The 25,260-nt window shown below is 42.7% G+C and overlaps 1 protein-coding gene across 5 annotated transcripts in view; it reads left to right on the top strand.

Moving 5' to 3' along the window:
* Positions 1-25,260, top strand: part of CEP112 (centrosomal protein 112) — a 235,632-nt gene that overhangs the window by 161,879 nt on the left and 48,493 nt on the right. For 3 of the 5 annotated variants that reach the window (XM_083598625.1, XM_083598623.1, XM_083598624.1), the window contains 2 exons: positions 19,292-19,354; positions 23,886-24,035. The exons of 1 other annotated variant lie outside the window; for it this stretch is intronic. In XM_083598625.1, the coding sequence (XP_083454751.1) occupies positions 19,292-19,354; positions 23,886-24,035 (213 nt within the window). The remainder of the gene's footprint in view (positions 1-19,291; positions 19,355-23,885; positions 24,036-25,260) is intronic. One more of the 5 variants, XR_014544414.1, reaches the window with a different exon arrangement.

The following is a 25,260-nucleotide window of genomic DNA, read 5'->3' as shown; positions in this document are numbered from 1 at the left end:
AACTCATGAAGACATTGTCATTTTTGCTTAAAAGTTGAATTTGAATCTCAGTTCTTTTCTTTTCTTTGATCTTTATATATTTAAAGCATAGCAAAAGGAAAAGTTAACTTCTCTCCAAAGTAAAGTTGCATTGCTTCATTGCTGTGATATATTGTCAACTTCTTTAAAAATGGCTGACTTTAATAATAATAAATATAACCAAAATAATTTCTGGCATCAGCTGAAAATGATAAGTATTTGCTAGTATTTGCAGGATAGGGATCAAAGTTAAATCCTTCTAAGCCCATATAACAAGTAGACACTTTAAAGGTGCTGACCTTTAAAGCCCAAAATGACCTTGGCTCTGTATACCTGAAGGAGCGTCTCTACCCTCATTGTGCAGCTGGGACACTGAGGTCCAGCTCTGAGGGCCTTCTGGCATTTCACTCACTGTGAGAAGTGAAGTTACAGAGAACCAGGCAGAGGGCCTTCTCAATAGTGGCGCCCGCCCTGTGGAATGCTAAGGAGATAAAGAACTACACAACTTTTAGAAGACATCTGAAGGCAGCCCTGTATCAGGATGTTTTTAATGTTTGATGTTTTGCTATCTTTTTTATATTTTGTTGGAAGCTGTCCGGAGTGGCTGGGGCAACCCAGTTAGATGGGTGGCATATAAGTAAATAATAATAATAACAACAACCACTACTACTACTACTACTACTACCAGAACGGATTACTTCTGGGTTTCGGGGGTCTCGCATGTGCAAAAGTGCTAAATCACGCTTTACGCATGCGCAGAAGCGCCGAATCGCAACCTGCACATGCACAGACGCTGGTTGCAAGCGTGCATCCCGCACGGATCACGTTCGCAACCTGAGCGTCCACTGTACCAGTTTAGGATTGAAATTGCTTAATGTTTCATAAAAGTGCAGAATATCCAAATATCCACCAGATATGAACTTCTGCTGTGAAATAAATAGTGGATAAGAACAAACATAAAAATATCTTAAGATGGGTATCGGAATTAGATTGGAAGCGATTAACCAAACCAGATCCTGCTTAGCTTAGCAAATGTGCGAGCAATTTTATTGCTGCACCACAGTATTACAGCAAATGAGCATTTCTGCACAAAACAACCTCAGCAAGATTGAAGGAAATGTATTTGAAACTAGTACAAAAATGGCACCTAGCACCGGTTAAAACAGAAAAAAGTACAAAAATTGCTTACCTAGATGTTGGAGAGACTGTGGGGGGAGCTTGTTTATCCATGTGTGGTTGGAACTGTGAGAGGGCACCCAAGTTCTGGAAGGAGCCCTTTCAAGAAACAGCTGGAATAACTGGGAAAACATTGCAGAAAAGTCCAGAACTGGCTTTATTGGAGCTGTCCAAAGGGGAAAACCCAATCTTACTGTGTAATAATTTGATTGGATATTTTTTAGTAATGGCAACACTGTTGATAGCCAGATGCTAGAAAGAAGCCAACGACTTAATATACAAAAATAGTGCTATGTGATGTGGAAAGTGGCACTTAACGGAAAAACTAAGGCAAAGACTACAATTTGAAGGGGTCAGAGGAAAAAAAGAGACATTTGTGGTGGACTGCTGCCTGGTGCAATATATGAATGCAACCTCAAAAGAGAGACAAATACCAGCCTTAATCTGTAATTTGTGGTTACAATAACATCAATGGACATCTTTGCATTGTGTGCAGTTTCATGTCATCCCAAAGGACTCAACAAAGGATATAATTCCATATCCATAATCTCACTTGTTGCATTGGTCACTGGTTTGAGTGAGGGGGTTACTTTGAATTTGAATTATGATCTTTCTTTCAGCTTTTTATTTCATGTAATGTTAGAAAAGCAAATCTGTATATGTATATCAACCATCCTACACTTTAAAAAAATATACAGACTGGGTATTGTATTTTGTCTGACTTCTTCAGAACACAAAAAAATATTTTATGAGCTTGGTTATTAGATTTATGTCATGCAATATCTTAACATATTTAATACAATTAGATTAAGATATAGAATTAATTTGTTTCTTCTCTTCAAATATATATATTGGCATCTGATAGGCAGTTATTCTAGTTCTACTAAATTATGATATATATTGTTTTGACAAATCAGTATGCTGGAGGTAGGTCCTACTGAAGCTCAGATTGCACTAACAATTATTGTTGAAGTGGGGTGGGAGCAAGGACTTTGCATTACGTTGCTGCTGATATCTCCTTGGATATTTTGCAGCTGTGGGGCGGCGGTTCAGATGGAAAGCAAGTGACAATGGAAAGGTCACTTTCTTTCCTCTTGCACCTTCTCGGGAACAAATCTCTCTTCCCCACAGTGGAGAAGGTGCTGTTAGAGCTTTGTTACACACACAGCTGCCGTGTAATATGTAGTTTGCCTTTCTGTCTGACAGATGTTACGGGTTGTGTCAACAGAACCTTTGGGGTAAACGTTAGTTAGCCAGGTGTAATACAATGAAAAAAGCTCATGTGGATTTGTGAGTTTGCTGGACATTAGTAAAAGAAAGAGATCAGCTGTAGTTTTAAGTAGGTGCAGATGTGATTTTTGGCGAAATACATCAGTTAGTAACATTCGTCTTTGGAATTTACTTGGCAAAGAAAACAATCATTCGGAACGAATGACCCTAAAATATCAGTTGACATGCTAACAATACTCTAAGGAAGCAACCTTGGAACACTTCAGACATCTCATAAAACAGCTGTATTTTGAGCCATGTGCATTTTGAACCATATGTATATTTTGTGTGTGTGTGTGTGCATCCGTGCGCGTGTGCGCACGCTTGTGCATTTTCTGTTCCCAAGCACACAGTGCATGCACCTTCAAAAGGATACCACACTCAGTTCACCCTCTGGAGATGCTCACTCTCTTACAACATTAGAAGCTGTCAAATCTGCCTGTACTGATGTTCTATTCAGTGAGAACAATTATTGGTCACAGTAGCATGTTTGCAGCATGCTACTGCACCAAAATTATGTAGTTTAGAGCCATTGGTATTGCTGTTGAAGTCATATATATCTCATTGCTGAACAATTTGCAAGTAGATGTTTTTCATTCCATTGGTTTCTGAATTCTAAATCACCTTTTAAAACTCTATATGCATTACTCTATATGGCGTCTGCTTCTGTCCCATTGCTAATACTTCTACAGTGGTACCTCGGGTTAAGTACTTAATTCGTTCCGGAGGTCCGTTCTTAATCTGAAACTGTTCTTAACCTGAAGCAGCACTTTAGCTAATGGGGCTTCCTGCTGCCGCCGTTCTCCTGCTGTTCTCATCCTGAAGCAAAGTTCTTAACCTGAGGTACTATTTCTGGGTTAGCGGAGTCTGTAACCTGAAGCGTCTGTAACCTGAAGCGTCTGTAACCCCGAGGTACCACTGTACAGACAAGAATGGTATACTTGCTTTCAAGTGCATCTCCATTTAGTGCATGCGGAAGGTAGCCAGGCTGGATTAAATGGCATGGATATCATGCTGACTCACATTCTTGCACTCTGGACATCATCAGGCTGTGAAGAATGAGAGTAGCAGCTTCCCTGATCAGATTGCCAGAGCTCTGCCTTCCTCCCCGTGAAATCCAGTATATAGATAGTTGACAATCTCTGCTCATCATTGTTGCCATGATATTCTGCTAGGTCTGGAAGAATGATCAGTGCAAGCCTTTATTGTGTTGCCACATTGTTCTGTAAGAGAATTTTCAAAGTGGCCATTGGAAAAGAGGCAGGTCTACAGGGGTCAGCAAACTTTTTCAGCAGGGGGCTGGTCCACTGTCCCTCAGACCTTGTGGGGGGCCGGATTATATTTTGAAAAAAATAATAATGAACAAATTCCTATGCCCCACAAATAATACAGAGATGCATTTTAAATAAAAGGACACATTCTACTAATATAATAACACGCTGATTCCCAGACCATCCGCGGACCAGATTTAGAAGGTGATTGGGCCAGATTCAGCCCCCGGGCCTTAGTTTGCCTACCTATGGTCTACACACTGAAAACAGATAAGGTTTACATGCTAATCACAGCATTCTAGCACAAAAACCCCACAACCCCCAATTTTAAGTCTGAAGTTGGCAGTGTAGAAACTGTACTCAGTTTTGCTGTTATCTGAAATTTGCCTGGATTTTGACATTTCATTTCATTTCATTTTCATTATTTACTTTAATTATCTATTTTGTTTGTTTGTACCTTTGTAATGCAATTGTCCAAAGGAAAAGCAGGACATTCCAGGATTAAATCAGAAACCGGGATGGCGTCTGTAAATAGGGACACTTGGAGGGTCTGAGCTATAGCTGGGAGCTAAAGCAGCTCTTTAGTACGGGACAACCCTTTTAATGTTGGAACTCCCCCCTCTCTCTCTCACCCCACAGTCCACCTCCATGTTGCCACAACTTTTTCTTTCTTTCCTAGAAATATCTGTAAATACCTGTCTTGGTAAGATTCTCCTGAGACAAAGCAGCAAGTTGTCGGCTTTCCCAAAATATCCTTATCCATTGTTTGTGTTTTGTTTTTTCTTTGCGTAGCCCCAAGCATCTATTATTTAACACACCGTCCTTGCTTCATTGAAAAGCACACTACATCAGCATACAAATGCTAACTTACCTGGGTTCGTTACATCCTGCAGCTTAGCATATTTGTGTTTGTTTGCAAAATCCAGTATTTGAAAGCCATGTAGTCGTATATGCATTAGGAACCGTAGATCTCGCATTTGACATCTACAAAATCTCTGGCCATTATAAACCAGTTAGGTTACCGCAATGCTCTTCAAGTCAGCTCGGCTTGCATGTTTCGTCCAAAATGCCACTCGCTTTGAGGAATGTTCTTTGTTTTTACTTGTACTCGTTCTGCCTTCTTTGGCTGGATATGTTATGGTTACCAGATTTTTTTTAATGAATCCGGGGACACTTTTTTTTTTTAACTGAGTAGCAACAGGGAGTCAGTAGTGGGGATGGTGAGGCAAAAGACCCTGGGCCCAAGCACACATGCATATTGTATAAAGGTGCAAAGCCCTTCTTTCACACCCTGTGAAACATAAATGTGCAGAGTTTTTTTAAAAAACTGGGCAACGGTGCGCCGCCCGCCGTGACTCCTGAGCCTTCCCCAAACTCCTGCCCCCCTTCTCCCTTTGTTTTGACAGATCGGGGGGGGGGGCTCAGGAGTTGCAGACGGGTGGCCGTTGCTGAGGAGGGGTGCAAGGCATGCAGTTTCTCTGCCAGGTAAGCTGCAAAGCCCTTCTTTCGCACCCTGTGAAACATAAATGCGCATAGTTTTTTTAAAAAAACTGGGCAACAGCTGCCCGCCCGCGACTCCTGAGTCTCCCCCAGTCTGTCAAAACAAAGGAGGCAGGGGACAGGAGATCTGTACCGCCAGACGTCCCCGGTTTCCTGTTGGCAGTGGCAGCAACCGTGGCAGTCAGCAGCCTGGAGCCAGCCTGGTAGCGCAGTTGGCTCTGGCTGGCTTCAGGAACTGCTTGCTGCCGTGGCGCCCCCCATTTTTCCTCTCCGGAAGTCCCCATATGATGTGTTTTGGACACAAGACACATGGGGACTTCCGGAGAGGAAAAACGGCAGGCGCCACGGCAGTGAGCAGCTCCTGAAGCCAGCCAGAGCCAACTGAAGTACCAGGCTGGCTCCGGGCTGCTGAGGCTGCCACTGCCATGTTTCCCAGGGACAGATTTGCAAATCTGGGGACATTCTGGGGATGGAATTTGTCCGGGGACAGATTTGCAAATCCGGGGACGTCTGGTTACCCTAGAATATGTAGGATTGTTTCTCTCAATAATTCCCTTTCTCGGCAATTGAATAGTTCTAACCAGAATATTGGATTTGTCCTGCGATGATGTTTACTTCAAAGCTATGCAACAGGGCATTGAAGTGAAAAGAAAGTGGCAGGCTTCCGGCCAACTTCCATTTCCCTGGGATTCTTGCTAGATTAGGCGGACCTTGTCTGATCCACCCAGTAAGACACTTGTTAATGCAAGAACGCATATGCAGAATCAGTTAACACAGGTTGGCAATGGCTTGAACTATGAAGAGGTTCTGAGTGTGCATTTTTCCTTTGTAAATTTAAATGGGTGGACCACAGGGATTCTAAAGGCCAGGGAAGACTGATGTCAGGCCAGTCCTGATTTAGAGTACATGTTTCAGAAAATCGTTTTCTTCTTCCTTTGTCTCACCCTGACTTGAGAAATGTAAAAGATTTTAAGGATGGTGGGAATGGCTGCAAAACCAGGAGTTGCGTAATTTGATGCTTTTAGGCCTACACAGTCTTTTAATGTGGAAAAAAAAAACCCCAAAGTGTTCCAAAATGACTTGCAGCTGCAGAACATGTCAGGGAATAAAAACCACCTTCATTAAATGGGTGAGAAAGAATTATAATTGTTTTGAAGTCTTTATGATCAGCCTGCATATGTTTCATTGTAATACGATACTAAAGTGCCTCAATTACGATTTGTATATTTTGGTGCCAGAAGGTTTTTTTCCCTTATGCTAAATTACTAAGTTCTGTCAGCTGTTGGGCTGTCATACAGAGATACAGTAAATCACATTATATTTTGTCATGGATTACACAGAGAAATATATTTGGAAATAGAGATCAAAGTACTTTTACAATCACATTTGAGTATAGGAAGGATATTTAACTTGTATAAAATCTGATTTAGGTGAAACTGTTGCCATTCTGGTGTGAATTTGAAATAAATTGGAGTGTGTGTGTGAGTGATTGAACTGGAGTGTCTTTGTGTGTGTAATATATATGAATGGAAGACAAATCCTGAAAACTGTTTTCTTTTTGATATTTAGTCTAGAGAAGTTAATTCTGACCTACAGCTGCAAACTGAGTGCAGATAAACAATGAAATACTGAAAAAGTAGAGTCTCCAAAAAGTCTTATTTATGTTTTTAATTGCATTCATGATTGAGCAATACATTCCATTCTACTTTTAATTGGGATTTTGCTGGACTTGGATATGATTAGTCATTGGTTTGGTAATGCTTTCTGGCTTTGTGAAGTTGCACTATTTTTCTTTTTTGAAGCTTTTGTTCTATTTAAAACTATTTAAAGTAATCCAGTGTAATCTTACTAAGGAACATTGATTACTTCATATCATGGATTTTGGCTGTACTTCAGAACACAGCAGGAGATTTTGCATGACTTATCAAAGGCATTTATTAAATTATTAGAGCGCGCACACACCCTTTTGTTAACATTTATATTTCATAAAGTCTTTCCCACAAAACTCAGCACTATTTTTTTGCACTAATCACACTGATTTCTTCTTAACCATTAGCATCTTTACAGTTTGGTTTGCAATTAATTCACAGTTTCAACTTCAAAAGAAGCTCTTCCGTAGGCTTCTACAAAACGGTTTGCCTTTATTCATTTTCTTGTTACTTCTCCCCTGTCTCAGAATGAACCTATGCCTGGGTGCATGCAGAACATCAGCAGTTTGGAGACTGAGCAGATTGGCTCAAATAGGGGTAGGGAATACACCATTGGTCCAGTATGCCAAAACCTCTCCATACACATACCTGTGGGCCAAGTTTGACAGATGGGTGAGGCTGCCCTATCATCACCTTCCATCACAATGGCATCACATGATCCACTAGCGAAAAGGGTGAGCAGTGCTTCCTGAGCACGGATAATCAGCTGATTGTCATCATGGGGGAAGACCTGTCCTTCCCATATCCAGGATAGCATTAAAATTTGGGAGTTTTGCTATTGACTTTGATAGCAACAGGACTTACATATTTGCAAAAGTATTTCTAAACTGCCGATTCATAAAATGCCAGGGCGGGGTGAAATACCATTAAAAAATAAAAACAAGGTGACCGGCTAATCAAAAATAAAGAGCTGCAAAGGCCTGCTGGCATGAAAAGGTCTTCAAGAGACAGTTGAAAGTCAAAGCAAGGATGCCTGCCAAATCTCTGCTAGAAGAGTATTCCGCAGAATGGGGCTGGCAGTACTAAATGCCTGAGGCCAGCTGGGCCTCTGTAACACACGGGACAATTAAAACCTCACCTCTGAATGATCTCAGTGATGTAAGGGCTCGGGCAGTCCTTAAGGGCTCAAGTTTTTCAGGACTTTGTACAAGAAGAACCTTGAACCTGCCCTGGCAGTGTATGAGCGGCCAGGGCAGATGTTTTAGTAGTTACATGCTATCTTTTGAGACCATGTCTTATCTCTGATCCTTCTTAGGATATATGGTAGAATTAGCCATTCTTGGAGTAATTTTCTTGACATGAGTCAAAACTATTCAGTGCTCCCCCCCCCCTTTTTTTCGTATAGGAGACTTCTGTAAGGAAGTTTTTTAATTATTATTTTTAGAATATGGACCCATTTACATTAGCCCTTTGATGTGCAGTTCTTTGCTATACATCAGAGAACTGTTGCTTCTTCCCTGGAGCAAGTCTCCCTTCTGTAGTTCCCTCCCTGTCTTTTAAAAGTATGCTTATATTTTTACTCGGCTAATTAGAGAATATTAACTCATATAGAACGATTGCCTTACCATTGTGCTTTTTAAAATATTGTTAAATTTTATTTCATTGTTTAACCGGCTGAAGCCTGTTCTTTGAAAAATGCATTGTGGAAAACATACTCAGAATGTGCTTACTGGAATTGAAGGAAGCCATTCACATATAAACTCCATAAGGAAAGAGGCCAGAGGTATTTTGGGGTGGGGTGGGGGATTAGATCATTTCTGAAAATGTGACCAAGTTATTAATTCTTTATTATTTTACTGAGTGCTACATTTGCTTGTGAAAAATCATCCCATTTAGAAACTTGATATCTAAACTACAGATCCTGCCTTTTGTATTAGTCTTCAGTCCATTTTTGTGGAGCAATTAGAATCATAGAATCATAGAGTTGGAAGAGACCACAAGGGCCATCGAGTCCAACCCCCTGCCAAGCAGGAAACACCATCAGAGCACTCCTGACATATGGCTGTCAAGCCTCTGCTTAAAGACCTCCAAAGAAGGAGACTCCACCACACTCCTTGGCAGCAAATTCCACTGTCGAACAGCTCTTACTGTCAGGAAGTTCTTCCTAATGTTTAGGTGGAATCTTCTTTCTTGTAGTTTGGATCCATTGCTGGGTGTCCGCTTCTCTGGAGCAGCAGAAAACAACCTTTCTCCCTCCTCTATGTGACATCCTTTTATATATTTGAACATGGCTATCATATCACCCCTTAACCTCCTCTTCTCCAGGCTAAACATGCCCAGCTCCCTCAGCCGTTCCTCATAAGGCATCGTTTCGAGGCCTTTGACCATTTTGATTGCCCTCCTCTGGACACGTTCCAGTTTGTCAGTGTCCTTCTTGAACTGTGGTGCCCAGAACTGGACACAGTACTCCAGGTGAGGTCTGACCAGAGCAGAATACAGTGGCACTATTACTTCCCTTGATCTAGATGCTATACTCCTATTGATGCAGCCCAGAATTGCATTGGCTTTTTTAGCTGCCGCATCACACTGTTGGCTCATGTCAAGTTTGTGGTCAACCAAGACTCCTAGATCCTTTTCACATGTACTGCTCTCAAGCCAGGTGTCACCCATCTTGTATTTGTGCCTCTCATTTTTTTTTGCCCAAGTGCAATACTTTACATTTCTCTCCTGTTAAAATTCATCTTGTTTGTTTTGGCCCAGTTCTCTAATCTGTCAAGGTCGTTTTGAAGTGTGATCCTGTCCTCTGGGGTGTTAGCCACCCCTCCCAGTTTGGTGTCATCTGCAAATTTGATCAGGATGCCCTTGAGTCCATCATCCAAGTCGTTGATAAAGATGTTGAATAAGACCGGGCCCAAGACAGAACCCTGTGGCACCCCACTAGTCACTCTTCTCCAGGATGAAGAGGAACCATTGATGAGCACCCTTTGGGTTTGGTCAGTCAGCCAGTTACAAATCCACTGAGTGGTAGCATAGTCAAGACCGCATTTTACCAGCTTCTTTACAAGAATATCATGGGGCACCTTGTCAAATGCCTTGCTGAAATCAAGGTAGGCTACATCCACTGCGTTCCCTTCATCTACCAGGCTTGTAATTCTGTCATAAAACGAGATCAGGTTCGTCTGACATGACTTATTTTTCAGAAATCCATGTTGACTATTGGTGATCACAGCATTCCTTTCTAGGTGCTCACAGACTGTTTGCTTAATGATCTGCTCCAGAATCTTCCCTGGTATTGATGTCAGACTGGCTGGGCGGTAATTATTTGGGTCCTCTCTTTTCCCCTTTTTGAAAATAGGGACAACATTTGCCCTCCTCCAGTCTGCCGGGACTTCGCCTGTTCTCCAGGAATTCTCAAAGATGACTGCCAGTGGTTCTGAGATCACATCTGCCAGTTCTTTTAATACTCTTGGATGCAGTTCATCTGGCCCTGGAGACTTGAATACATCTAGACTAGCCAAGTATTCTTGTACTATCTCCTTAGTTATTCTGGGCTGTGTTTCCTCTGCTGAATCATTTGCTCCAAATTCTTCAGGTCGGGCATTGTTTTCTTTATCGGAGAAGACTGAGGCAAAGAAGGCATTGAGGAGTTCAGCCCTTTCTGTGTCCCCTGTTTGCATTTCACCATCTTCTCCTCTGAGTGACCCCACTGTTTCTTTGTTCTTCCTTTTGCTATGAACATACCCATAAAAGCCTTTTTTGTTGCTTTTAACCTCTCTAGCAAGCCTGAGTTCATTCTGTGCTTTAGCTTTTCTGACTTTGTGTCTACACGTGCTGGCTATTTGTTTGAATTCCTCTTTGGTGGTTTCCCCCCTTTTCCATTTTTTGTACACATCCTTTTTTAATCTTAACTCAGTTAAAAGTTCTTTAGATAGCCACCCTGGCTTCTTTAGGTACCTTCCATGTTTCCGTCTCATTGGTATTGCCTGAAGTTGTGCTTTTACTATCTCCCTCTTAACAAACTCCCAGCCATCATAAATTGAGTCATCACATCCATGAGAACTTACTGAGGTTCTAGAAAATCAACCTGTTCATCATTAAAAAGTTATGACTTCATGTTTACTTATCCTTAAAATAAGGGTTAAAATGTGAGACATGTAATACTAAGTTAAAGTCCCTTACAGGTGTACTAGCAATGCTAGTGGAATGGCTTGCATAAAGAAGATGTAGGAAGCCAGCTTGGTTCTTCTGGCTAGCTGCACAATATATTATTGCAGGCCTAATACACAACCAGTTGCACAAGCTTCCATTATTCTTGCCCTCTCACTGGCACAGCAGCTCATGCACTGGCGGTCAGATAGTGTTGAATGCAGACCAAGTAATAGGGACAACTCAGGAACATGGATTTTGGCAACTAGTGGGCAGTATGGGGTTGCCATATTTCAAAAAGTAAAATTCCTGACACCTGCAGAATTATTGAACTTTTTTAAGAAACCCACCAGTTGTTTAGCTTTTGGGGGGAGCAGACCCAAATTTGGGGAAACCTATTCCCAAAATAGTGTTTTTGAACTGTTTCCACTGTTTTTCCCCATCACGTTGCCATACATCCGGGTTTTCCCTGACATTTTGCCGAGTTGGCAAAATTCCTCCCAGACACCATTTTTACAGCTAGTACCATCCATGTATAAAATACTTGGTACAATTTACAATGTATAGAATACCACTGAAGCCCAAAAGAGAGGCCTCCACCTCAAAGAGCTTACGGTCTAGATGTGGGCAATGAAGAAGACAATAAAGGAAGAATGGATAGAGAGGGACAAGGATAACAAGGAAAGGAGGGGGGACACAGACAGACAGACAGACATTTAGGTTTTAGGTCAGTTGCTGAATCAGTCTGCTTGGGTGTTCTGGTTGCCACTGATGTGCTCCACTGATGTGGTGTCAGGGACTGGGCAGAGGAATAATAATAATAATAATAATAATAATAATAATAATAATAATTTTTATTTATACCCCGCCCTCCCCAGCCAAGGCCCGGCTCAGGGCAGCTAACAAGCAATAATAAAAACAAATTAAATGAATACAACTTAAAAACAAGATTAAAATACAACATTAAAATATTGAAACATTAAAATATTAAAATGCAGCCTCATCACAGGAGGAGAAAGGAAAAAGAAAAAAGAAAGAGGGGGAGGGAATCAAATTGGCTCCAAGCCAAAGGCCAGGCGGAACAACTCTATCTTACAGGCCCTGTGGAAAGAAATCAGATCCTGCAGGGCCCTGGCCTCATGAGGCAGAGCGTTCCACCAGGCCGGAGCCAGTGTTGAAAAGGCCCTGGCTCTGGTTGAAGCTAATCTAACTTCCTTAGGGGCTGGGACCACTAGGGTGTTGCTATTTGTAGACCTTGAGGCTCTCCATGGGGCATACCGGGAGAGGCGGTCCGGTAGGTACGAGGGTCCTAGGCCGTGAAGGGCTTTAAAGGTCAAAACCAGCACCTTAAATCTGACCCTGTACTCCACCGGGAGCCAGTGCAGCTGGAAAAGCACTGGGTGAATATGCTCCCATGGCAGAGACCCTGTGAGGAGCCTCGCTGCTGCATTCTGCACCCGCTGGAGTTTCTGGGATAGCTTCAAGGGCAGCCCCGCGTAGAGCGAATTACACTAGTCAAGCCTGGAGGTGACTGTCGCATGGATCACTGTGGCCAGGTCGGAGACCGCCTCCCCCTTCTGAACCTTCCAGGGAGGAGGAAGAGAAACACAGTATAGATTTACAACAGGGGTTTGAGGAAGGTAGCAGCTCAGAGGCAGATGAAGGGAAAGGTTGGGAAATCATAGGAGAGTCAGAGCAACACCTGGCTGACATGTCATTAGAAAGCATTCCAGGGGACACACACACACACAGAGAGAGAGAGAGAGAGAGAGAGAGAGAGAGAGAGAGAGAGAGAGAGAACCTGGTGAGCCTTGAAAGTAGAAGAGCAAAGAGCTCAAAGACAGAGGGCACGTAGCACTACCCTTAGAAGTGACGAATGAAGAAGTGAGAGAGACAGGGGGTGGAGATTCACTAGGGCAAGGCCATTATCCAAGAGGCTGTATTCTATAGCCTCTGTCTATAATTACTGAATAATAATTAAAATAGGATGGTAAGAATCCTTCCCTTGTCTTTATACTTTATACTTTCCTTTATACTTTCCTGGGCCACCATCCAGGAGCCGCTGACATCCTCCTAACATGTGGACACTAGATACATACATCTCTATCAAATCAAGTATGAGAGAGGGTAGAGACCTTGATCTAGTGCTGCCCCCCTGATTCATGGGTATTTTGTCGTCATGTTGACTGCCCTTATTTGGATGTTGGTGAGTGCAGACAAGAGTGGTTTATGGACCAGGTTGAGAGCTGTTATTCACAAGTGCCTCTGGAGAAGATTTGTTCTGAAACGTGCTGGGCCAAACAAACCTTTTCCTGTACACCTTAAGGCCTCCATTTTTTCTTTCAGTGCCTTCTCGGTTGTTTTCCCCCTTGTCATTGTGTATGGAACAGAAATCATTGACTAAAGTGCATTCTGGTGAGTTAAACAAGCCTACCTTATGGTTTGAAGTGGGCTTGTTTGCTCACTTGAGAGCCTTTTAAACCAAAATCTCTGGTTCATATTTGCCAGGGTTCATCAAAAAATGAAATGAAATGTTTCAGAAGTTCTTCTGCCAGCCATGGGGAAGGAGGAGAGGTGTGCAAGCATTTCAGCATTATGTGTCGGTCAGCCCAATATTTTCCTTCCCTTGATTTCTCTGCCTGAGGTTGAATAGTACCAAGACAGGAAGGGAGAACAGTGGAACCTTTTCATGACTGTGTGAGATGCCTGCTGATATTCTTGTGACATCTTCTAGATTGATGTCAGTGCATTACCTCTGGTTGGACTTGTACCTGAGGCTACCTTTCTAGATGCTTTGCCAAACTGCTTTCCAAAGTTTCAATGGATTGCAAAGGTGATTCATTTATCAGTGAGTCGCAACTAGAAATATTTATTAAAGATTTGTTTTAGCAATGGCTTTTATGTTAAATGAGAATTGGGAAACTCAGTTGCTCATGTTTCCTGTTGCTTCAGACATTGTGCTTGTTTTAAATAACTTATGACTTCCGTCAATCAATACTTATTGGCTATTGATAACACTTAGGTAAGGAACAGTGTTTGCCTCTCCTTCAAAACGCATGAGATAATAGCATGCCATATGCCCCACAGTAACTGGGCAATACAGGGTGAGCTAAGGACATAATCATAAACACAGAGATTTGATGCCTATGTGGACTTCAGAGCTATAATACTTTAGGGAGACAGCTGCTCTTGCAAACTATGAGCCATTATGTTTTTGCCAAAACCAAACCCATTTGTCATTTCCGTTCTCCTCGTGGCTGCTCATCAAGGTATTTAGGAATGAAAACTTTCACTTAGGCAGCAGCCAGCTGCAGAGCTCATTCATTCAGGGAAACCACAACCCAGTGTTTATGATGTCAGAACTGATCACTGTATAAGCAATTGTTTGTAGTGTCACAAACACTGGCCCACAGCTCTGCTGAGTGAGTCAGACAAGAGGAAAGGAATGCTTCAAAAGTTCTCTTTACAAGACAAATATCTGTTAATCATCACTTTTGATCCGCTTAAGGAAGTTTAACATGGTTTTACCAGCAAGTAGTGTGTTTTCTGAAGAGTAGAGCTGGTGTTAAATTGTAGTGTATCTGTTAAGATATTACTGAAAAGAAAGCAGATAATACAGCCTTCATTAGCACAGTATGAAGGCCTTAAAAGATAGCACTGTACATCCTTTTGATCTAATTCCAGCTAACTGTTATCATTCAGGCTTTGGCTGAACATGGTGCAGCTTACAGTATGGATATAATTAGTACAGAATGCTGACATATAAACGAACTGCATACCTGTAGCAGCTTTTCATCACTGGTAGAACGACAAGTGCATCAATTACACATCTCCCCACAACACTGGCACCCCTGCTTAAACACTTGCCCCTGTATTTAACTCATGAAACTTGATTTTAAAATGTTCAGACCTTATTGATGTCAATAGAATGTTCTTCCAAGGAAGCATGGGTATTACCAGAGCCTAATTGGATAAAAATAGGGACGCAGGTGGTGCTGTGGGTTAAACCACAGAGCCTAGGACTTGCCGATCAGAAGGTCAGCGGTTCGAATCCCCGCAACGGGGTGAGCTCCCGTTGCTCGGTCCCTGCTCCTGCCAACCTAGCAGTTCGAAAGCACGTCAAAGTGCAAGTAGATAAATAGGTACCGCTCCGGCGGGAAGGTAAACAGCATTTCCGTGCGCTGCTCTGGTTCGCCAGAAGCGGCTTAGTCATGCTGGCCACATGACCCGGAAGCTGTATGCCGGCTCCCTCGGCCAATAAAGCAAGATGAGCACTGCAACCCCAGAGTCGGCCACGACTGGACCTAATGGTAAGGGGTCCCTTTACCTTTACCTTTAATTGGATAAAAGGGAAATCTTTCAGAAACAAGGTTTAAAATATAAGGGAAATTTGACTATTTAAAAACAAAAAGTAGGATCGGATAGGATCTAGTTTCACCATGACTTACACAATTTCATTTTCTCAATTAACAAGTTCAGCCAGATGTAAAATAGCAGTTTCATAAGGCACCATGAAACTGGTCGTAGAGACTATTTGGCTCTTTGTGTCCCTCTAATAAGAAATGAGTTGGAACACAATGAACACTCCTTGGCTTTCCAGCGGACTTATCTTTCCTTCTCATTCTTGGTTCTGAAATAGCATATAAAGGTAAAGGTACCCCTGCCCGTACGGGCCAGTCGTGTCCGACTCTAGGGTTGCGTGCTCATCTCGCTCTAGAGGCCGTGAGCCGGCGCCGTCCGAAGACACTTCCGGGTCACGTGGCCAGCGTGACGAAGCTGCAGCTGGCGAGCCAGCACCAGCGCAGCACACGGTAAGGCCTTTTACCTTCCCGCTATAAAGCGGTACCTATTTATCTACTTGCACTTAAAAGTGCTTTCGAACTGCTAGGTGGGCAGGAGCTGGGACCGAACGACGGGAGCTCACCCCGCCGCGGGGATTCGAACCACTGACCATACGATCAGCAAGTCCTAGGCACTGAGGTTTTACCCACAGCGCCACTCGCGTCCCGGGAAATAGCATATACCGTATGTCAAAACTGTAGTTACCATTTAATGCATAAGTAGCTTTTGGGTTGCATACCAAAAAGCTTTTGGTGTATAGGCCAAAGTTCTAAAACAGTGCAGAAAATGCACAGAATGCAGAATTGCATCTCTGCTTTCATTTAAAAAAACAACCAAGTTTCTAGCCCATGTGGTTGCAAAGATATGCTGAAGAAATTCAGGCAATTCTTGTGGTAAAACGACAACGCTAAAGGGGGAACAAAGTTTTCCAGTAGTCTAGGGTGGGGCTTATCCTGCATAGCTGCTGTCCCTCCCTGTCACTAGAATAATTCATGGGGAGATAATGCAAATTTGTTTGCTAGCAGAGTTTGCAGAATTGAATAACTTTGGCAAATTATTTCGTTCAGAATGTACACAATGTTAGTCAGAGTAAGTTGCATACAAACAAAATACTAAAACAGGAGTTTTGTCTTCCATGGCAGGAGGTACACATTCAGCTGAGTATCACTTCTTTTTGTGAGTTCTACAAAGTTCTAAAACTGCTCTGGGGATTGGGGATTGTTACAGATACTAGCCAATTAGTGCTATACACAGTAGGCTTCTACTGCACAGTCACAGGACTGGTTTTCTGTTAGCTGGACACTGCAGAGAATTGCTTATCTGATCAGAATGCCATGTGTGTAATTTCAGAGTGGCCTCATCAGACAAATAATTTTTTCATTTGATGACACCATAGCTTTCCCCTATATAAGAAGGCCCTCAAAATGTATTCCTGTTTACACAGTTCTGCCTTTGAGCGCCCAGGCTTGAGCCTGGGGTATTTATTTACATGCAACAATATATATCATGCCCTCACGGGGCCTGCAAGACAGCTTGTAACACCATTACAACAGTATACGATCCATGTTACAATGCAGACTAAGAAAAAAAACCAAGCAAAACAACCAACAACCAGAAGCCAGATATAAAAATCATAGAGATGAGGAGAGAAACCAAACAAAAATAGTTTTAGCAGCACTCAAGAGCTCCCTACCCTTTATCTTTCTAGGCAGCGTACAGAACAGATGCTAGTTTCCACAAATTTGGTGGCAGTGTTGTGTTCAATGATCATTACTGCCTTTGCATTGTAATGGCATCTGTACTGCCATTCTCTCTGGTCAAACTGGTTTGGGGTGGAGTTTATGTGTGTTTTCCCCCAGTGTTTTCTCAGTGAATGCTTACTGTCATGGGTAGCAAACTTTACATGAGCATGGCTGCTGTGGGTGTCTAGAAGGGTTTGGTGCTGCACCATTCTTGAAGCTAAAGTGCTTGTGGATGGGGTTGGTGATCATTGGGAACACTTAAGAGGGTGATACAAGTGCAGTGGTACCTCGGTTTTCGGAAGCCGAACGTTCTGGTTTTCAAACGCTGAAAACCCAGAAGTAAATGCTTCCATTTTCGAAGGCACCTTGGAACTCAAATGGCTTCCACTGCCATTTCTTCCAATTTTCTCCATTGACTTCGCAGACCGCCCTTTGCGCCTCAGTTGTCGAACGTTTTGGAAGTCAAATGGTCTTCCGGGGTATCACTGTATAACAAAAATGACTCCATCCATTTCACCCCCTACACTGCTTGCAGTCTAATTTGGTCAGTTTTGCATATTTTTTTTGAATACTAGAAGGACTGGGGGGAGTATTATTGTGTTTTTATATTTGTTGGAAGCTGGGTTGGAGTGGTTGGGGCAACCCAGCCAGGTTGGCGGGGTATTCTTATTCTTATTCTGTCAAAGCCACTAGGCTTGAGTCCTCAAAGCAACACTCCTCCTCCACTGTTAGATTTCTATAATTTCTGTATAGAGCTAGTCCCACAGCAACCGCAAGCTGTACATCTTTTTCACTGCTACACACACACACACCAAAAAAAAAAAATCTGAAAAAATGCATAGAGTTTCAGTATATACATGACCCAGTTTTACTGTGCCCAATGTTGAAGAGACTCTTTGGGCCCTAGCTCTGCCCTTGATCACCTGTGGGTGGTCTGCAGTACCTGCACAGTGTTCTTTTGGCATCAGAGGAGTTCATTGCTGGCACAGGCTAAGTTATTTTCTTTTTTATATTTAGTTCAGAGAGAAGTTAATTCTGACCCACAGCTGCAGAATTGAGCTCTAAAGTTGAGCTCATAGCTTTAGCCACAGAGTCAGTTCTTTTCACTGCTTGCTTTTTCTAACGCTTTTCTCGAAACTCAGTGGGCGTTGTCCAGAGCTTCTTGTCCCCTTTCATAAAAACATTCCACATCAGCACAATGATTGTCTGTGGTGTGCTGTGCCTAGTGCCTGCCTGCTCCGTAATGGAACAGAGGAGCCCATGCATCAGAGCTGTTGGAGCACAGCCACTGTGCTGTGTCACCTACAAACATTTACTTAGAACGTATGGCTTTGCCATTCTGCATCCAGAAACATGAGAACACCGAGCAAATTACTTGGGGGTAATTAGTTCTGAGAGATGTCTTTTTGAAACCGGTTATTAAAAGAAATCTTTATTTCAAAATTGTGGCCCAAGTAGGCTGGGGGAAAGGGGAGGCAGAGAAAATTTACGTGGTGTTTTTTGCGTGTGTGTGGTGAATTTCAGGAACTGAATTCAGGAATTGCATGTGATATCAAAAGCAGCAACGAACCCCCTCTTTCCAGATTGCTTTTTGGCTTATGAATATGATATGAAAGATAAGGGGGGGGTCAAAGGGAAGCCAAGTGGTTCCATAGCGTATTGGATTTTTACTTCAACGGCCGCCAGCTTTCAGTAAAAAAAGGTGTAAGAATATGACAAAAGGAACTTGCAGGCATCAGCTGGCATACAAAATCATAGAGTATGCATCACATTGTACCCTCACAGCCTCCAGTGGAGCTTATGGGTTTTTTCCTTCCCTTTTTTCTTCTCACAGAGATGAAGTCATCCTGATAAACTCTGTTTCTCCCCCTGTCTTTTTTTAATCCACAGAGTCCTTTATGTTTCTCTAATAATTGGCAGCAGAGGTACTATTCTCCTCTCCCCCCCCCCCCCCCGCCTTTCAAGTGATGAATAGTTGGCTGTAGATCAAAGACAAGCCCTAGCGGTTTTTTGGCTGCCACAAAAGGGCGTTGGAATTGGCAGAGATCCCAGCTGCTTAGTGATAGGCATGTAGACGAGGTGCCAGGCAATAGGGGTCAGTGGCAAAATGTCTGTACACGTTCTTCATCTGAGATAATCTGGTTTCCTTTTTGTGTGTGTGTATGTGTGTGTATTTCAGGCCAACAGCAGGTTGAAGCAGATTGAAAAGGAATACAGTCAGAAGTTTGCCAAATCTTCACAGGTAGGAAACATCAAAATAAAACAAAAAAAACCCCTACTTTTACAAAACTTGGGTTTTTGTTATTGGGTTGTTGTTTTTCCCTTTTCTTTCAGTTTTAAAAATGAAAATACAGTAGAAATAAGGCAGACTTGCTTCTGTTCTTGCAGTGTTAGTATGTAAACCCAGCTCCAGTTGTTCCCATGTTGTTTTGTACTTTGTTGATGAATACTTTTTGCCCTTTTTGGGGGGAGAGTAAGTGAATCAATGCTCTGCTCTATATCACTCAGGAAAGGCTCATACAGCTTCCTTGCTGGGTGATACAGGAAATGGTTGAACAAGGAACTATTGCGACCTGGTTTGCTTTATGCATGAACTGATTGGAAATTCAGAGGTGGTTGCTTGAAATATAATCTTACATATGATGCAAAGTGGCCTAGATGCTACTGAATCATAAAACATATTATCCTATCCAGTGCTTTTTTTTTTTTTTTTTTTTTTAGAAAAATGTTTAGGGTTACTCTCATTTTCCACTCATATTGAAGTACTCCCCCTTAGTGAGGCCAAACTTAGATTCACAAAATGTTTAGGGGTATGCGTCCCCCTGCACCCCCCCCCCCCGAAAAAAAGCACTGATCCTACCTACCCACTTCTCTAATAGGAGCTATAGCAAGAAAAGAGACCCTTGGGAGGAATTCTGCCTAAAGACTGCTAATACTCCTAACTCCAAAACTTGGCGTGAAAATGGCGCAGCAATAAGAACCTAACTTGGCTGAACTGGCAGCCTGTAGGACTGACTTAATGATCCACAAGCAGGAACTTCTCTAGCTTTCTGCTGAAACAGCTGGCTGGAGTCCTTCCTGGGCAGCAGATTTTCATCAACCCTTTTTTTGGGAGGGGGGAGCAAATCCACTGACTGCGAAGAATATCAGTCTGTCATTTGTAAGCAGCAGGTCTTGTTCTGGGGAACTGGGCAGTGTTCTTAGTGATATCTGTTCAGAAATATTTCAGCAAAGCAAGTTCCTCCAAGACGTGGAAATGGAGCACCTATTGAGAGCCAAAAAGCAAGGTCCAAATAATTTTATAAATAAATTCATCAGTGACTGCACCAAGGATGGGATTCAAACTGTACAAGCAGTTTCTATACATATCCTGGAGAACGAGTGGACATATTCTTAGCCTGTGTGTTTCTATTTTCTTTTAATCTGAGGAGGCTGTTGTAAGGGTTTGTACATGTATCACAGCCTTTTAGGTCACATTATTGGCACAGAGACCAAATTAAAATATTGGACTTCATCATTAATTCTGAATGTCTTCACTTCTTGTGGGATTTGCATCAGCCTCATTTGAACAAAGTTTTCGTAATGTAATGTTAATAATAGGTCACTTGTAACTTTCATGTGGTCGGGCTGCTGACAACATCAGCCTAATCTAACACTCTCTGGCCTCTTGGAACATTTGCTTTTTAACACCCACACACGAAAAATAGATTCCAAGAAATTCTCTCTGAAGTTTGGGCAAAATAAACAATTACATTTTTCTCCCCTGAGATTTACTGCCCAAAGCATTTCCTTGTCTATCCGCTGCTTTCAAAAATTACTTAATACATTATTAAAACATCACAGCTTTTTAACCCAGAAGAACCTTAGAGTCCCATCCAGGTATTCTCACCCTGTGTTCTCTCTGCAATTTTATCTTAATTAAGCGAATAATTTAAAATTACTTGAGCTGGATTCTTTAACGTATGTTTCCATGGACTCTTTTGGTGGGATTGGGTGTGCTTTTTTAGAGCATCCCAACTTCACAAGCCGAATGACTAATCTAATGTTGTATATATCTGCACTGTTGAATTAGTGATTTAGTCCCAGAACATTGGGTAAGTAGGTAGATGCACATACACAATTTTTTTCTGCTCAACATGCCATTTATTTAGGACAGAAAGGCAGCCATGAGATGATTGTACAGTGGTGCCCCGCAAGACGAACGCCTCGCAAGACGAAAAACCCGCTAGACGAAAGGGTTTTCTGTTTTTCGATGCGCTTCGCAAGACGAATTTCCCTATGGGCTTCCTTCGCAAGATGAAAGCCCATAGGGAAATCTCCAGGACAGCGGGGAAGCGCAGCGCGTCTTCCCCACTGTCCTCGGACCTCCTCCGAAGGCTGGCGGTGGGGCGTAGAGACCTCCTCCCGCCGCCAGCCTTTGGAAGGCTGCTCCGAAGGCTGGCGGTGGGGCGGAGAGACCTCCTCCCGCCGCCAGCCTTTGGAAGGCTGCTCCGAAGGCTGGCGGTGGGGCGTAGAGACCTCCTCCCGCCGCCAGCCTTCGGAAGCCTGCTCCGAAGGCTGGCAGCGGGAGGAGGTCTCTCCGCCCCACCGGCAGCCTTCGGAAGGCTCCTCCGAAGGCTGGCGGTGGGGCGGAGAGACCTTCTCCCCACGCCAGCCTTCGGATGGCTGTCCTGAAGACTTGCGGTGGGAGGAGGGTTTTCCTTCCCACCGCCAACATTCAGAATGCTGTTCTGAATGTTGGCGGTGGGGAAGAAAAACCCTCCTCCCACCGCAAGCCCCGGGAACAGAGGAGAAGCGCTGCGCGCCTTCCCCTCTGTTCCCGGACCTGTCCCGAAGGCTTGCGGTGGGAGGAGGGCTTTCCTCCCCACCGCCAACATTCAGAATGCTGTTCTGAATGTTGGCAGTGGGGAGGAAAAACCCTCCTCCCACCGCAAGCCCCGGGAACAGAGGAGACCGCTTGCCAGGCTGCACGCCTTCCCCTCTGTTCCCGGACCTGTCCTGAAGGCTTGCGGTGGGAGAAAAGCCCTTTTCCGCACCGCCAGCCTGGCAAGCGGTCTCCATAGGAACGCATTAATTGATTTTCAATGCATTCCTATGGGAAACCGTGCTTCGCAAGACGAAAAACTCGCAAGAAGAAAAAACTTGCGGAACGAATTAATTTCGTCTTGCGAGGCACCACTGTACCTTGTACAAGATTGTATAAGATTGTACAAAATTGTACAAGATTGTACCTTTATTCAGCTACAGATGAGCTCCTTTCAAGAAAGCATTTCCCAGTTGTGTTCCCTTATTTAATATATTTTCATATCAGTTCTTTACTAGGGACAACTGTTTCCTTTGAATTATCCTTGTTGTTGAAAAGCTGACAAACTGTGCTAAACAGTCTATATATCATTTATTATTATTATTATTATTGGTTACTCAGATGCATCTGGGCAATTTGATATTTTTAAAAATCCATTATGAACAGATGCAACTGGAGAATAAGTATGACAATATAAACAGCAGATTGTATCATTTGATGTAACAAAGCAGAAATGGAGGTTGAGGGAAGTCAACGGGGTGGGTGTGGGGATTGGAAAATGAATGTTTAGTAATGATGATGGATATTTGTTGCAAGAAAGAAAATCAATAAAAATTATTTATTAAAAAAGAGAGAGAATAAGTATGACAAAAACAGCTGCAATAAAACAAAACAACAAACTAACAACAATAAAATCCCCTGCTCAAGCACGTACACAGTCTACCTGATCACAATATTACCTTGTTTTTGTTCCCAACTTGGGTCCAGAGTTCTCTAGTGCAAACAAGGATTTTTATATATCGGTGACTGACTGTCATTACTGCCTGAACCCTGGGATGTTTTGTCAGAACTTGGCCCAGTGGAGTCTAGTAAGGCTTTCTCTTAAGTGAGTGTGCTGAAAGCAGTGGCCTTAGATAGAAGACAAATGTTATGACAAGCATGCATGCAGACTCTCATTCAAAACTTAGAATCATAGAATCATAGAGTTGGAAGAGACCACAAGGGCCATCTTGCCAAATCATAGTAGGAACTAACTGCTATGTTAGATTAATTTCATAAACTAAATGTGATATGTCATGGACCAGAGTCTAGAGGCCCCCCCCCAACAAAAAACCCACCCCTGACACAATTCTCTGCACATGTGTAGGGAATTTCCAGAGTCCAATTCAGACCACAGCTTTTGCAGCCCCTAAAAAACTGCTTCCCTTCCCTGAGCATACGCTGCAATTGACTGCAGCTTCTTCAAGCTGGCAAAAGCAACTTCAAGAAAGTTGGCAAATGCCAACTAAACCAAAGTATCCAATGTTTATCATTTATATTGCAATTGTCATTCTCTGGGGGTTAGCTCAGAATGTCATGAATCATTGCTACATATCCTAATGTGCAAGAATATTTCAGACGATTGATTTTACAAAATCATTGCAGCGAAGTGGAAAATTGGAAACCCTTATTTCCCATGTTTTCTCATAACAAATGTGCTTTGTTCTGGTGAGTAAATTATTGGGAATTTTATAGTGGAAATTTTTTTCATATATTTTTACGTTCGGCAATTTTATGCCATTCTGGGTCTTGCTGTATTTCTTTTCTCTGTGTAGAATGTTATGCTTGCTAGTGTTGTAATATGTTAATTTCAACTATTTAGTTTTCACAGTTGAGTTTGCTAACTCAGATTTTTGTGTCAAGTGTAAATACATGCAAAACATAAACTTCTTACTATTATAGGAGTTTTAGCATGCTGTTTTCTTTTTAGATCATAGCTGAACTTAAGACAACCATTTCCTCTCTGACAGAGGAAAGCAGCCAGCAGCAGCTTGCTGCAGAAAGGCGTCTGCAGGATGTTTTACAAAAGTTTGAAGATGAGAAGAAGCAGCTGATTAGAGATAATGACAGAGCAATCAAGGTAATCTTGGGCTTTGAGTCAATGATGCTACCAGCTGTTTGAGCATAATTAAAAGTTTTGAAAGCATTGACTGTGGCTGCATGAATGCATGTAGCATTCATGTTCTTATAGTGCTCAACAATTTCATTCACTGGACTTGAACTGTGATACATTCATTGACCGGTTTTTCTATGGGAAATAATTGGAGAGAAATTTACTGTAGTAATTTTTTTTTGAATAACAACAGTCAACCTTTAGGTATGGGGTAGCATTTTTTGAAAATATTCTGGAACTTTAGGGTGGGATTCAAAGTAGCTTTATAGAGACTGCTTCGTAAGCATAAACATTTGTGCTTGCCTGATGGAACTGTCTCCCCTGTTATGCTGTTCTTGGAATACTCCTGACTCCCCCAGAGCTGATTGGGGGATGCGGAGAAAGGAGATGGGGAAAGCCCCACTGCAATAAATTCTGCTATTGCAAAGACAGCCCTTAGTGTAAAATATTTCCGTGTTGGGACATATACTGGAAAGCACTCAACCAGACCTGGTAAATTGACCCTTCTGATAAAGTTAGTGCCACGTTGCTTTGTGGTTCATTTCCAAGTCAACAGCTATAAAAATAGGCACTATCTGGGGCCATTGTCCATCCATTTGAAGCCTCTTAAGAATGATAGAGGTGGACCGTCTTAGCCATGGGTAGGCAAACTAAGGCCCGGGGGCCGGATCCAGCCCAATCGCCTTCTAGATCTGGCCCGTGGGCGGTCTGGGAATCAGCGTGTTTTTACATGAGTAGAATGTGTCCTTTTATTTAAAATGCATCTCTGGGTTATTTGTGGGGCCCGCCTGGTGTTTTTACATGAGTGGAATGTGTGCTTTTATTTAAAATGCATCTCTGGGTTATTTGTGGGGCATAGGAATTCGTTCATTCCCCCCCCCAAAAAAAGAGTCCAGCCCCCTACAAGGTCTGAGGGACAGTGGACCAGCCCCCTGATGAAAAAGTTGGCTGACCCCTGTCTTAGCAACAGACAACACATCCTCAGTAACTGCCCCATAACTGCAGTACTCTCCTCAGTAACTGCCCCATAACTGCAGTACTCTTCCTTTGGAGCCTCGCCTGCCTTAAGGAACATCTTTTCAGAGCAGTGTAACGCCATTTGTTTTGGCTTGGTTTTAGGAGCTCAGTCAGTTTGGAGCTTCGGTTTTGGATTTAAATCTGTTCAGCAGATTTTAATTTGCCACTTTACATG

This window comes from Podarcis filfolensis, assembly GCF_964270895.1.
Source record: "Podarcis filfolensis genome assembly, chromosome: 2".
Classification (NCBI taxonomy): domain Eukaryota; kingdom Metazoa; phylum Chordata; class Lepidosauria; order Squamata; family Lacertidae; genus Podarcis; species Podarcis filfolensis.
Note: the sequence above shows the minus strand (reverse complement) of the source record. Positions and strands in the feature narration are given on the sequence as shown.